The sequence below is a fragment of the Pygoscelis adeliae genome, unplaced genomic scaffold, assembly GCF_000699105.1.
Source record: "Pygoscelis adeliae isolate BGI_AS28 unplaced genomic scaffold, ASM69910v1 Scaffold594, whole genome shotgun sequence".
NCBI lineage: Eukaryota > Metazoa > Chordata > Aves > Sphenisciformes > Spheniscidae > Pygoscelis > Pygoscelis adeliae.
Genome location: NW_008824718.1, coordinates 488172 through 500914, shown reverse-complemented (window position 1 = coordinate 500914; position 12743 = coordinate 488172). Strand labels below are relative to the sequence as shown.

General features: G+C 39.0%; 1 protein-coding gene across 1 annotated transcript in view; it reads left to right on the top strand.

The window, feature by feature from the left end:
- The window catches only part of CPE (carboxypeptidase E), a 59324-nt gene extending 47129 nt beyond the window's left edge, over positions 1 to 12195 (top strand). Inside the window, exons 8-11 of the mRNA XM_009323209.1 lie at positions 5052 to 5191; positions 7555 to 7654; positions 10028 to 10146; positions 11267 to 12195. Of these exons, the coding sequence (XP_009321484.1) occupies positions 5052 to 5191; positions 7555 to 7654; positions 10028 to 10146; positions 11267 to 11365 (458 nt within the window). The 3' untranslated portion in view covers positions 11366 to 12195. The remainder of the gene's footprint in view (positions 1 to 5051; positions 5192 to 7554; positions 7655 to 10027; positions 10147 to 11266) is intronic.
- The last annotated feature ends 548 nt before the right edge of the window (positions 12196 to 12743 follow it).

Below are 12743 nucleotides of genomic sequence, written 5' to 3'. Positions count from 1 at the left end.
GGCACATTTTTCCATTGGAAAACCTTGTTGGAAAGTTTGAATTATTTCCTCCTTTTGGATCTCATTTTAAGTTAGACTGCAAATTCCCCAAGTGAGCCCTTTCTTTTTCTCATGTATTTTTACAGAAGTTAGTAGACAGGAATCCTAGTCCTAACCAGGATCTATGATCCTAATATGGTGCAGCTAATAAAAAAATAGAGAGATGACAATATACTTTGGACCATACAGCATGAATCTGTTTTTTTTTCCAAGTGTAGAAATCAGCTGGCAAACTGTGACTTTTGAACAAAACCTCCATGGTAATGTTTGCCACAGGCTGACTTAAAAACCAAAAATAATTCAGCGAAAACAGTTCTGTTGTTTCCATGTCTAGTGCTAAGGAAAATAACTAAACATTGCTTGGTTCAAGTGAAAATTTTCTTGGAAGCTTTAGTCCGAAAAGCTCTGTCTGGGAACTGAAATGTGGCATATAAGTTATCTGTTGTGTCAGTGACCTTCTGCTATCCATATGATAACGCACTCGAAGTTAGCAGTGATATAAGCTATTGAAAAGCCATTTGTATTGCTTTAGGAAAAGTATTTCATTGTATATCCTTACCAGAGCTCAGATTTATCAAGAGAAACTCTCTGAAGACCTTGTCTGCATGGCATCTGCTCTGGTTCGGAGCTCAGGTGGTGCTTCTCTGCCTTTGCACCTTTGGGTTGCTGTGGGCTGTCCTGGGTCCTGCGAAGGGATGTGAGAGTAGCTCAGTGTCCTATGGGCATCTACAGGTTAGGCTCGCATCCCTGTGCGATCTCCCTGGGTTGAAAGGAAGCAAAATTTTAAAAGAGGGCTTTCCTCAAGTGTATAGAGAAAGGACAACTGGAGCGATGTGACTGGGAACAGAGATAGAAAATAGGTGAGAGTAGGTACTGGAGCTCTGTTTGGTGTAGAAAGGAGTGCATGGCTTTAGCAGAGCAGTGGTGAGGGAAGGAAAAAGGAGAGAGTGGAGGACAGCTGAGCTAGGAGGCTGTGCTCTCCTAGATGCTGCCTTGGACAGTTCCTCATCAGACCAAGAGCTCTGACCTAGGAAGGGCTGATTTTTCTTTCTAATAAATTTCTAAAGTTGCTGTTGCCCTATAGAGCTTATTATGGTGCCCCCAGTTGTGCTGCATCAATTTTTTTGCCCGTATCATTCACCCACAGGAACGTCTACCTTCGGTAAAAGACAGCACTACATGGTGGGCCAGCAGCAGACTTCACTGGTTCCTCAGTATGCAGGGATAATATATGGGTGGCTCTCTTGTATGAGTATGAGTTGCTTTTGCATATGTTTTTCTGAATACCTGGGTTCTTTCAGTAGAAGGCTGAACATCTGGTGGCAGAAAAGTCTGGTAGCAGCCCTTGTCTCAAACTGGAAGTAAGGGTGAACCTTCCATTGCGTTCATGTTCTATCCTTCCCTCTTGTCAAACCTTAGGATTTCCTCATGAACCTCAGGCAAAGCGGCAATTCTCCATTCAGGTTTTGGCATGGAGAGAGCAGATGATGTGCAGGAATATTTGACACTTGCTTCTGTCTCTTTGCTGTGAGGTTTTTCTCACCATTACCTGCTTAGTAGTTACTTTCTTCTGTGGAGCAAGGGCACAGAGAAAATAGCTCCCCCAACAGCATCTTTGTGCTAAGTCTGACACCATGATGCCTTTTACACCTGCTTTGTATTAGTTGTCGTCTGTAATTAGTAGGTTTTTCAGAGAGCAGTAAGCAAAGGCAAAGAGGTCATTCTTCTGTGTTCAGGAAAGACCCTTTTAGCCACCAGACCCTGGGGAAAAACAAGCCTGTAGATAACGTCCATTCTATTTTTAACATTGGTCTTCTCCCTATCAGTATGAAATTAATGATTTCACTTATGCACAAGAAAGCCAAATTAAATTTGCACAGACAGCTTTAATTTTGGCATTTCCGTAGCTGTTGAGTGCATAACTTTTCAACGTTGATAATGTTTTTTTTTAATGTACCTTTTGTGTGGAATATCTATTTGGAAATATAAATGAGAAGAGCAGATAGCAATGAATTACCAGCTAGCCACATGCCTGTTCTGCTTGTTCTGTCATTACAGAGTCACCTGAGCCTAATCAGATTCGTGTCATTACAAAAATAGCATTTCAAAGCAGCTTACATTGCTGTACTGTTGTTTAAGTGTCTTTTTATTTTCAGGTACTCTCAGATCACTCTTGGCACTCAATTAATTTGTTCCTATCTTGAATTACCTTTCATGTTACCAGTTTTGGAAGCAATGTTAGGTAAATTTTTTTAGGATTTTATATGACACGTGTAGGAGGCACATGTTCTCCCTATTATGTGCAAGGCGCAAGTTCATCCTGTCCCGCTAAAAGTTACTGTCTTTATATGTGTAGAAGCTGAACTAGCTTAATGCTGTAGCTTGTAATTCAAAGTCTAAGTAATTCCGATGCCTGGATGCCAGGGGCACACCTTGCACTCCACTCTCTTTGAGAAGGTTGGAGTTCCTTCTTTTAAAAGCTGAAGAACTTAGTTTTGTCCCATATTCTAAGCTTATTTATGTGAGTACTAACATAGAGACCCTGTAGTCCTTCAGGACAGTAGAGCAGTGCAGCAGGGAAGTGTTTCTGTTGCTCAAAGACAAGACCTACTTGTGGTCAGCAGTGAAGGGCATGAATCTCAGTTGTATCTGAGGTCTGCTAAGCCTTTCTGATCTTCAGAGAGTGGTCCCTGTTAAAGTATAGGAAAGTTAGTTTTGTGCTATCCTTTGTTAAAATGAGAGGCTTTGGGAGTGTGGTGGTGTGCATGCATGTGATAAGTGCCATGTGCCTAACAAGAAGGAATAGGGCAGTTAGAGAGCTTGACCAGTGGCAGCAAAGTTGCCGCAATGTTGAATAAATCTTTTGACATGTATTGATTTCTTGGATATTGCACCTAATCGCCTTATTGAACAGGCAGGTAAAGAGTGCAAATTGTATGTAGCCAGCCCGATACTCTCCAGATTACATATGTAGTAGGCCACAGTTTAGATCTAGGCTATCTTCACCCCATTCTCTGTCCCAGAGATTCAGATCATCCCCTGCAGCTCAGTGATGCAAGCTGAAATTTTTCAGGAGCAACACATATAAACTGTGGCCCAGGCCAGGAGCTGGGAAACAAACTATAGGATATGGACATTGTGCACAAAACTGGAAAATATATTGCTTCTTTATTCTGTCCTTGAGAAACTGGGGCGTCCCTGAGTATCACCTTGCTTTGGGAGGTAAGGGGGGAGGGAGAAACTTCCAGAGAGTTGGAGCAGTCACGGTCAAGAGTTGTTGGCATCACAGCAAAATTACATCATGCCCTTTGGCTCCCAGTTCTCCTCTTTATGGATTCTTTCTTTCTTGTAGAAGAGAGGCAAAAATCAAGAAAAACAACATTATCTAGTGTCTGGAACAGATTCCTGGCAGTCAGCGTTGCTGTCAGGATTTTACTCATGATAACGCTGCTCTCTCGCTGTGTACTGCTGAATGGCCCATCTTGCATTCTGCCTGGTGGGATGTCAGAGCTGTCCCTCCCAGGAGCACCTTTGCCTTCTGTGTCCTCATTTTTCAGCCATCTAAAAAAGGCTTAGAAAGAAAAATGTTCTTTTTAGGAATCTGAAAAGTCCCTGCTCCTATCAGTACTTAGGAGTCTTGTTGCCTAGTTGGCAGAAAATAGATTCACCTTAATGTGTTGGCAAAATCCCACCTGACTCAATCTGTTCACTGCCTTCGGTGTTCTCTTTTGGGTATGACATCAGCTCTCTGGTCATTTCTGGACTGGTGCACAACACCGGTGCTTTGGTAAAGAGACTGCATTAACTCTCATATGTAGCTTGCATGGGGGAACATAGCGCTGAATGAATTAGCTGTGTTTGAAGCACTTTTAAATCCCTCAGTGACCTCCATGGGGATGCTCAAAATGCTTGGTAGGCTTTTTCTTTTCAGTCCTCCATTTGAGAATCCACTGACTCTGCTAGCTAGATAGACTGGGAAGGCAAGCACTAATTCTACATCAGCTTCTGCAAAGAATATATTTATAACCCGCCTGGGGACAGTCACAGTCCCTCTCCAGCTGGCTGATCCAGGTACAAAACTGGAAACCACTTTGGTTATCGGTTGACTGATTTGAGAAAATAGCCAATATTTCCCTGTAGTAAGAGGAGGGGCTCAGAAGTGTAAAAGAGTACATCTTTCCCATCAAGTTTTTATTCCTAGTGATGATGCTACTGTATATATTTTTTAAACGCCTATGATTAAAGTTGCATTAATAATGATGTTTCTCGTAATGTATTGATTATTGATTTTGCAGAGGCAAAAAGAGGGGTGGGAAATACCCCTATCCATGGAAAAATTTCTATGTAAAGGAAGTTTATAGGAAGTTTGCTTTTGTATTTTTTTTTTTTTTTTGGTGGAAAATCATAAATATTTGGAATCTATGCCGAGAAGCTTGGCAAAGAATATTCCTTAGCAAAGAGATGCTTTTCTTGTAAAGTTTCAACTAAGTTGAAACCCTGTATTTTCAGAAAAAAAACACCATGTTTTTGACCAGTCCTTATAAACCTCTTTTTCAAAGCCACTTTGTCATGTTTCATTTGCTTTATAATTAATTGTCATTCTTTTTGGTTTACAAAGTGATCACCTTTTGCTTTCATCTGGAAATATTTTAGCCATAATCGGAAATAATCTTCTGTTCCTGAAGAGGGAAAAAAAGTAATTTATATGTCAGCTATCCAAAAACATGTGTCAGGTAAGAGTATACAGGCCAGGTGCAACGTCAGGTAGAAGTATACAGGCCTGGTGTTAAGTCTTCCCAACTTTTCTTGGGAAGAAAATGTTTTTTTGGGAATTAATTGTCTTGTTGGTTTCTCTGATTTAATGCCTCTGATTTCAGAACTAAGCTGATTAAATAGAACTGCACCAACTGTATTTATAGCTATTCTTTTCTTAACAGCCCCAGCATCTCACGTGCCCCCCTTTACTCTATTTACATCAGAACAATGCCAAATGCATTACTGAGTCCCGGGAGGAATGCAGGATTTCAATTACCTCAGCAGCAACTGCTTTGAAATCACAGTGGAGCTTAGCTGTGAAAAATTCCCACCTGAAGAAACTCTGAAGGGCTACTGGGAGGACAACAAGAACTCCCTTATCAATTACATCGAGCAGGTAACAAAAAAGAGGATGGCAAAACTCTAGTTATTGTACATAAAACTTTGTGCTGTGTGAACATCTAATCCAAAATTGCATATTAATCCAATTGGTGCTCCATAATTCTTGCCTCTGTGTCTCTAAGGTGGTAAATCCTGTGTGATCTTTCTAAATATGTGGAAGAAGAAGGGAAAAGAAAGAAGTTGTTATAGTATGGAAATCATCTCCCCTTACTTAAGCTGTTATAGACATTTGTGTCGGCTTCCTCAATGAAAAGTAATACACATCACCAGAGTGTATAATTCATTCCCCCAGCACTGACGTGTATACTAAGAGGGATGGATTGCCATCTACAGATAGCAAAGTGTGCCTACAGATGTGGGATGAATCACTCTGGGGAGCCTAGATGGCTGGATTAGACTGGAACTGCCTGGCAGTTCAGTGTAACGTCGAGGGACATCTCTAGTCCTGTTTTTTTAGATACTCCGCTGCTCTCTGATTCCATTAAAAATTATACAAAATCTGGTTAGAAGTGTAAAGCGTAGTCGTGGGTTTAGATAGTCTTGTGCTAATGGGTTGTTAGAAGTTAACACTCCTGAATAGATCTTTGTGTCTGTGTGTTTGGGGTTTTTTGGTTTGTTTTTTTTTTTTTGACGTTGTGGGTTTTTTTTAATCATTTCATGCCAATATAGCAGGCTGCACTCAAATGATGGTTCCAAGCAGCGTGGCAGTTTCGACTTTCTGAAACCTGGATATTGTAGTTAAAGATCACAAATATATCTGATATCATTAACAGCTGCACACCTAGGATTGCAAAATCAGAAACATACTTTGTTAGCAGTGCTGGCCAAGTAATACATTCATTTCTTTAAGAATTTCTTTGTGGAGAAATGCTTTAGTTAGCCAGGAATCTGAAATATTTGAATATTTGAAATGTTTGTTATACAGTTCTGTTAGAGCTTTTTCCTCAGCCCACATACAACTTACTATCTACACTGCAGGTTTTTACCCATTTATGATGGGATCCATCTCAAATTGTTCAGCTCCTTTGCGCATGGGTTAATTTTCTCTGATTCATGGAAAACCATGGTGTCACTGCATTTTCAAATTACTAATGTGTAAGAGATTATTTTGCCAACTTCCTCTGCTCCTGTAGAGCTGCTGGCTTTATGCTTGAAGTTCAGATGGTCTATCTGGCATTGGTTTTTATCCTCTTACAGGATAAGATGTCCAGCTCTGTGCTCCAGCTCCCCCGTGATTGCTGAGGACAGTGCAAAGATGTACTTTCTGCTTTTCTAAGGCAATCTGTGTCAGGCTTCTCCCACAGTGTAAATTAGAGGAATCTGGTGAACTAAATTATAGCAGCTGAATACACCATATCGGTTCATAAAGGGGAATATAAAAATCTCGCAATAAAATTTGCGATCCACAAGTCTTTTCAAATATCGCAGAATCAGAGAGAAGCCTGAACTCCACAGCACTTCCCCGCTTAATTTCCAGGCTCCCAATGAGATGCATCTCTGCACAGGTTCAAAACATCCCGTTGTCCCTAGCGCTGAGAGCTCCCTATCTTAGGCTGTGAAAGGGTAGTTGATCCTCAGAATCTTGCCTCTGAGGAGCTCACTCTGCTTTCAGACCATGCTTAAGAAATACCAGCAGGACTGGTCTCTCCACACACTGCGGTCAGATCAGTGCTTTAATTTCATATATGCTGGGAACAGATTAGGTACTGCTGGTGCTGTTGCCTGGAGTATGTTGCCTAAGAGGCAAGAAGGAACTAGGACATGACCCACCATCACCCTTCTCTCACAGGTCATGTGGGGAGTGTTGTGACTCTGTGTGGTCCCAGCTCAAAGACCTGGATGTTGTGGGTGCACAATAGAGAGCTCAAGCATCTCACACAGGGATCGCCCATCAAAGTCCAAGTGCCAGCACTCAAGCTTGTTAATGTCTCACTTTAAAGCAGTTATGTCTATTATTAGCCCTAAATTCTTACAGTTGATGAAACTTAAAAAAAAAAAAGCTGGTTTTTTTTTTTAGGCTGTCTTTCAAAGCTTTTCAGCACATTCATTAATCCCCAGTGACAAAGACTTTCAAGTCAGTGTTCGCATATATTATGATTTGCTGCATATTTCTGAGAAATGCTTGCATTGCACAGAGAAATTAGTATAACTACCAGCTGAATTATTTTTCCTCTTCACTCTTTGTTCCATTATGATGTTTAGTAATTATCCTTGATAGATGTTGGCATGTAGACTGTGGGATCCCTAACATGCATCGTTAGATATATCACTAGATACTTCACTGACGAAAATGCTATCTTTTCTTCAGAATTTTCCACTGATTTCCCATGTGTTGCTGATTTTATTTATTTATTTTAGATTCATCGAGGAGTGAAGGGGTTTGTTAAAGATCTTCAGGGCAATCCAATAGCAAATGCTACAATTTCTGTGGAGGGAATAAGCCATGACATTACATCAGGTGAGTGTTGTACCTCAGGAAAACAAGAAGTACTGGAATATACTGTTACTCCCTCTGCTTCACACCCTGGAGCCATTTCAAATCTTATCAGCTGAAGCTGTAAGGGAGCAAAATTTTGAAGCCAGGAAAACACGTTGTGCCTCAAGAAGCTTGTTGCCTGCAGGATTTCATGAATCTCTCTTGTATTTTGCTCTCAAAGTAGCTGGAGACTGGTTGTAGGGACTTCATGGATCTCTGGCGTGAATTGGTTCTGGCAGCTCGTGGTTATTTGTGCTTAGTTTGTCTTCTGATTTGTGGTGCTAGCAGCGTTTCACAGCTCTGCCAGGATTTAAAGTCCTGTCGGCAGTGCCGTTTTGAGTTTGAAGTCTAAGTTGTAGTCCAAAACTGTTACATTACTTACGATGCAATCATACCTTTTGGTATGTAAATTCTTGACAGATTTTCAGTTTACATAACTTCTTCCTGCAAAGATAAATTCTCTCTGCTGTTTACAATTATGTGACTTTTTTTTTTTTAGAAGGGCGGTTCTAAAAGTGGAAAGTATCATGTTGGTGTTTATAGAAAATTGTGTGTCACCTCTTCAGTGGTGGTGTGCTCTAGGAATGAATTCAAAGGTAGCTCACACAGTGCCAACTTGCAGTCTTCCCTGTAGACCTATGCTTTCTTATTCTGAATGGCCATTTTTTTTGTTTGTACAAGATACTAATTAGAAAAACACTAATAAAATGCCAATGCTTTATGTATGAGCTAACGTTATGGTCATTTTCTCAATGATACGACTCACTATACTGTTACAGAGATGCAGAATACTATGAAACAGGACTGTTAGACCCTTCAGTTGGCTTTGATTTGTGTTTGTTCTCACATCACTTGCAAAGAGAGCAGCATTTCTGCCAAGCAGGAGAACAGTCTATGATAACATTAGCCACCTTCTTTCACTATATGTAAGAAGGCAAAAAAGTATAGAGGCTGGACATAAATTTTCAGGAATAATAAAAAGGGAATAAGCTGTGCAAAAAGATATTTTGAGGTATGAGTGATGCATACGATACTACAGCTCACGCTTCTACGATACAGAAAAGCATCTAATCATGAATCCTCTCACATCATTGTGCGTGTAGAAGGCTGGAAATCGTGTATTGTCAAAACAGTGAGGAAAACAAGTACTTGAATTTTAGCACATTCAAAAAGAAGGATAAATATTCTTTGACTTTTTTTTCCTGCTCCTTTGTTTGTGAGTTAAGATTCAGCTTTGTTCCAGTGCCAGGAATTAGAATAGATCATTATCATGGCTCTGCAGCAGTAATTTTTTTTCCTTTCTGTTTTATGAAGAGAAAAGTCTGGGAACAACTGGACTGACTACTGACATTTTTTGACCGTGCGAATTGCAGGCATTTAAGTAATATTTCACTCTGTGTGCTGTGTAGCTGCAGATGTGCTGAAAAAGCATTTAAGAAACTGGCAGTAAGAGCATGGCCAAGTGCTTTAAATGGCACTGCTAAATGACCTTTAGAATAGCCTTGCAACGTTTTCTGAAATTCTGCATGGAGATAGAGAAATTCAGAGTATTAGCCTGTGACAAATTAGATGATTGCCCACTTCTGGTGCAGGGAGTGTCTGATTCTTTGTGAAAATGGGAGAGGGTCATTTCTAGAGAAGAGGATGATGCATTTTTATTCTGTGACTGAAAGAGATGGTCTGCAGTAACACTCAGTGCAATAGGAGCCTTTCTTTGACCTGAGTGGCTCAAACTTTCTTTTCTTTGGTTAGCTAAATGCAAGAAAAAAGCCCTAGATATTGTCTGGATACTGAAACATGTAGATAATGATGCTTCAGGGGTGATACATGTGGAGTATTCCAGGAAATGATCATTTATAGCTTTTGCAGCAAGATAAATTGAGAAAGGTGGTCCTATTTATTTACATTTGATCAGAATAAGATTTATTTAAATGTCTCAGTATCCTGAAAATCCAAATTTAAAATCCACATTGCATTGCAAACTGAAACTCAGACACTTAACAGGAGCTGCATGTTGGCCGGGGGGTGCTTCTAAAGTAGAAAAATGTCCCAGATTGTCCTTTTCTTCAGTGTGCTGGAGAGCCTTCAGCCTCAGCAGGCAAAATCTTTCATGGAGGCTGCAGCACACCTTCAGAGTTTAAATCTGTGTTTTGGTTACCTGGAAAGAAGAAAATCTGTAATGATATATTTATACAGCCCTTAGAGAACAATCCTTTCAGACAGACAAAAGGAAGGGGCTGACAGGAATACAAAAGACACTGACGGTGTCTTCTGTACAGTACCTTCTCCTTAGCTGCATAATTAGTTTTATACATATTTATTTGGTTTTGTTTTTTTTTTTCTTCTTCTCTACAGCCAAGGATGGTGATTACTGGAGATTGCTTGTGCCTGGAAATTACAAACTTACAGCCTCAGCACCAGGCTATCTAGCAATAACTAAAAAAGTGGCTGTGCCCTTTAGCCCTGCAGTTGTGGTAAGTGCTCACATGTATGTTTGCTTATCATCTATTATATATAAAAAAAAGTCTCATACTTTTTTTCCTTTATGGTAAACATGTAAGCAGGAGGTGATTTTTCATAATATTTCAGAATATGCTAATTTAGAAGACAGACTGGAAATCTAATCTTCTAGTACTTGCTGCACAAGCAACTGAGAGTAATCTCATTGTAAACTCATTTCATCTCCCGTCGGTCTTATTTAAAATGAAAAGACACAGCGAGGGGTAATACTGAGATACTTAATACTTTTTTTATTGGTTGATGTGTGAATAGCCAATCAGATAGAAGATTACAGAATATCTTTAAATAGTGCAAAATAAAAAGTAAGAGATGTTGAGGTTTTCGTTAAGACTTGATATTTTTAACCTAAATTGTCAAGTGACTAGCTGCATAGGTTAAAACCAGCGTTCAGCTCTGTGCAGGAAGATAGCGATGGAGCTCTGCTTTGTGTAGATACCCAACATGTATAGTGAATAAGACCTAGGCTGCATCTAAGAGTTCAGAAGTATTTTTAATTCATCTTCCACAGGTGTGGATTCCACTCTTAACGATTAAAATAAATGCTTATTTCTCTAGTGTGTGTCATATGATAGGGTACACTACACTAGCACATCATATCTACACTAATGAGCCATGTGTCGGAAAAGCTCCCTGGATCTTCTTGATGGCATAAAATTAAATACATGTTTTGATACACTGGGGATCTGCATTGCTAAGTGTTAGACAGCAATACATGGATGATACTTTCTGTTATAGGCTAGAAGATTTATGTGGCTGGCTATTATTCAGTTTTAATTTCATTGGCTCATTTTTTGAAGTGTTTAGATAAGTCAAAGACTGGACAGATGTCTGGTTTCTTTTGGAAATTTTCTCACCTATGTGCATTTTTCAGATAAGTTTATTGTACTGATGTGCTAGTGTTGCACATATTTAAATCACCCCTGAGAGACTTTGAAATAAACCTAACCTAAAATGGAAGGTAACTCCCTAAGCCCCATGTCTGTGTTAAACAACAACTTTCAGTAAATGACTCTTAAAAGCCTACACTTCTCTCTACAAATCTTACTGATGTGTTTGGTTGTTTCTCTTACTCAGGTGGATTTTGAACTGGAGTCATTGTCTGAAAGAAAAGAAGAGGAGAAAGAAGAGTTGATGGAATGGTGGAAGATGATGTCAGAAACACTAAATTTTTAAAGGAAGATTTTGGCTTTACAGCTTTTAATCTATTATATGTTGACTTAGTATAATGTACTGTGGAAAGTCCCTATATTCTAGATTTTGTGCACTTCACAATAATTAACTTTGAATTTTTCAGTCATCTTTTGAATAATATGATTATAAATAACTACTAGCCTCCTAGCTACATAAGTTATTAATTTTCTTTCATATTATTATAGAAAATTTACTCTTATATACAAATCAGAAAAAAACGAGTGAATGTCTCTGCAGCCTATATGGAAGTACAATCTGTTGTGTATTATTTGCAAGTTCAGAATATGTAGGTTAACTGTTGATTTTAAAAAAAGAAATATGCTGTAGTCAATTCTCAGTACTGCCAGAAATATTTGACAGTGCATAGTAATAGACAGTGCTCTTTACTGAGTTCTGTAATGGATGTTACTGAAAAGATGTATCATAACAGTGTGTGGTGTAATAATGTTTTACAAGGATTAAAATTCAGTATAACATTTTGTATGTCTCTGGTGTTGGGGCTATTTAAATACGTAAGAAAGAGAAGCTGACTTCGTTTTAGTAAGCAGAAGGAGTCTGCGTAAGCTCTTTTATTAAGGACGGCATGGAATGAATTCAGGAAATAGCAGAGCTTTATTCCTTAAACCGTTATCGACATTTCAAGATCAGGTTTTAATTATTTCTCATTACTTATTAACCAAATTAAAAAGTTGTGAATGGGTGAAGAAGAACTTGTGCATCTTGTTAATATGCTGTTTGTGTTTGTTTTACAGCAAGAAAAAAAATCCTTTCAGGTGATGTCTGTTTTAATTCAATAACTACCTTTTCAACAATCTTTACATGTGTCAGTGGTGTCTAGATAATCAGCCAAAAGTTCATATGTTCACCAAAAGCTAGTAAAACATTACAGTTTAGACAACGAACTGGAGGTCTACTGAGGAAATACATTTAGTCTCACAAGCCAAGAATGGTTTTGTTTCCAACTTTGTTTTTTCTGCTGGTTAGTCTTACCTAAAGCTAGAAGCGAGACAGATAAGTGAAAATTTTTTCAGTGTGGTGAAATTTTCCCAAAATACTTGAAGATGATACAAAAACCAACTTTGATTTAAAAAGATCCTTCTTCCTCCCACTTTTTTTAGTATACTTGAATTAACTTGCTTTAGTATTTTGTCTAAGATGAGTGAGATCTGTGGAGTCAGAGAGTACATATGAACCGTAGTGGGTGCAAGTTTGGTGTAATTCTTCTGAAACTACTGCTGGTATGCTACTTGATAGCAGCTAAGCATCTCATCTGTTTGAAAGCTTACACACTATTGCTGGTCTATTTTAATTCAAGATCAGATGTTTGATATAGATTTCCTTCCCCGGTTTCTTCAGTATC